The sequence below is a fragment of the Squalius cephalus genome (assembly GCF_949319135.1).
Source record: "Squalius cephalus genome assembly, chromosome: 25".
NCBI lineage: Eukaryota > Metazoa > Chordata > Actinopteri > Cypriniformes > Leuciscidae > Squalius > Squalius cephalus.
Window position 1 is genome coordinate 429,045 of NC_137146.1, and position 2,500 is coordinate 431,544.

The 2,500-nt window shown below is 39.1% G+C and overlaps 1 protein-coding gene across 1 annotated transcript in view; it reads right to left on the reverse strand.

The window, feature by feature from the left end:
- LOC307153699 (receptor-type tyrosine-protein phosphatase mu-like) overlaps window positions 1–2,500 on the reverse strand; it is a 187,369-nt gene that overhangs the window by 34,029 nt on the left and 150,840 nt on the right. The window contains exon 17 of the mRNA XM_079863325.1: window positions 432–468. Coding sequence (XP_079719451.1) covers window positions 432–468 — 37 coding nt within the window. The remainder of the gene's footprint in view (window positions 1–431; window positions 469–2,500) is intronic.

A 2,500-nucleotide genomic window follows, 5' to 3' on the forward strand; every position in this document is an offset into this window, starting at 1 on the left:
CCACCAATCAGAAACTGGGAGAATCAGCAGCTAATCCATTTATTCTGTGTGTGTGTGTGAGAGAGTGTGTGTGTGTGTGTGTGTGTGTGTGTGTGTGTGTGTGTGTGTGTGAGTGAGTGAGTGAGTGAGTGTGTGTGTGTGTGTGTGTGTGTGTGTGTGTGTGTGTGTGAGAGAGAGAGAGAGAGAGTGTGTGTGTGTGTGTGTGTGTGTGTGTGTGTGTATGTGTGTGTGTGTGTGTGTGTGAGTGAGTGAATGAGTGAGTGTGTGTGTGTGTGTGTGTGTGTGTGTGTGTGTGTGTGTGTGTGAGTGAGTGAGTGAGTGAGTGAGTGAGTGAGTGAGTGAGTGATGAGTGAGTGAGTGTATGTGTGTGTGTGTGTGTGTGTGTTTTCAGCCTAAAGTTAAACACAAAGTAATGAATGTGTGTGTGTTACCTTGTGTGGCGATGTAGTGGTTCGGTCGATGGTAGCCCTGTACAGAAAACAAGAACATTATATTTTAGAATATGCAAAAATACAATTTTAGCAAGATTAAATAATAAATCATATTAACTTATATTAAATTATATTAACAATTATTTAAATATAATTATCAATTATGTAATATTATATATAATCATTTAAAATAATCATTTAAAACTATTTAATACAGGTAGACACACACACGCACAGACACAGACTCAGACACACAGACACACACACACACGCACAGACACAGACTCAGACACACAGACACACACACAGACAGACACACACACACAGTTGATTTTCTCCTTCTCTGCACATATCTACAGTAATTCCTCCAACACAGATTGTGGGATTATGTTATAGAATAATAGAATAGAGGCTCAATGTCTGTGGGATTTGGATAATCCGCTCATTCCATTTGTCAAGAATCTCGTTTCCCAGCGAAGCTCAGAGGAGGAAGAAGCACTGTAACTCTTCCTCACCATCACCACCACACTCTTCCTCATCATCTCTCTCTCTTTAATATTATATAAAGCATAAATCGTTACAATTACTACAGCCAAACCCAAACTCAAAAGTACAAAGCAAAAACATTGTTTACTTTATTTATGAATAATGTTCATCTAAAGGGAAAGTTTGTTACATTCAGCTCGTTTCTGGCCGGAGACTCGAGCGAGACATTCATTCTGTGTGTTCAGAGTCTCACCGCACAATCACATCTAATTATGCAGATGTTCAGATGAAGATGAAGATGAAGAGGTTCAGATGTTGAGATGAAGATGAAGATGTTGAGATGAAGATGAAGATGTTGAGATGAAGATGTCGAGATGTTGAGATGAAGATGAAGATGTTCAGATGAAGAGGTTCAGATGTTGAGATGAAGATGAAGATGAAGAGGTTCAGATGAAGATGAAGATGTCGAGATGTTGAGATGAAGATGTTGAGATGTTGAGATGAAGAGGTTCAGATGTTGAGATGAAGATGAAGATGTTGAGATGAAGATGAAGATGTTGAGATGAAGATGAAGATGTCGAGATGTTGAGATGAAGATGAAGATGTCGAGATGTTGAGATGAAGATGAAGATGTCGAGATGTTGAGATGAAGATGAAGATGTTGAGATGTTGAGATGAAGATGAAGATGTTGAGCAACATCTTCATATCTTCAACATCTTCATCTCAACCTCTTCATCTTCATCTTCAGATGTTGAGATGAAGATGAAGATGAAGAGGTTCAGACTCAGGCCTGTAGTGGTCGACGTGACGCAGTGTTTCAGGGTCAGTGACGTGTGTTTCTGCGTAACTCTTCTTATGAGGGAGCAGGAAGATTTTAATGATCTACTCTGAGAATTCATCTATAAAACAAATTATGGTTATTAACCGCCTTCTGCTTCTGCCTCATTTAGCAAACACTGAACAACAGAAACACGCTGGTAACGTCATTAAAGCAACGCTCATTCTGTCATCATTTACTGATCATCATGTCAGACTTTATTTCTAGGAGGATGTTTAAAAAATGTCAGTTTTCTGATTAATGTTTTTGTATAAAGTGTATAGAGTCACTAGCGACCCGAGGAATGGAATAGTGTAAGTATTTACTCGATGCGATTCCGCTGTATTCCTCAAGGTGGCGCTGGCGCCTGATACACTATGATGACGTGATGTTTTTAAATCATCTGCTCAAATTTAACCTTACAAGTTCCAAAAGGTTACGAAATATGCTTAATTTGATCTGTTTGTGATAGTTATAAAATCATCATGAGAGTTTAATACTATAGACTCGTCTGACAGATGGAGATCCGGTCACTAAAGACCCGAAACTGTAATAATGACTGGCAGAACATTGAAGGGTTGTTTTGTATTTGCCCCGTTTAACAACAACTAGATCCAATATATCATGATTTTACTTGATATTAAACAGACGAGAGTGTCTGATGTACTGATGGAACTAGTGAGCTTCTCTTTGATCCACAAACTCCCAGAATCCACTTGTTCAATCGTTGCGCGAGCTTCTCCCGACCCAGTGATGTTCTTCCGG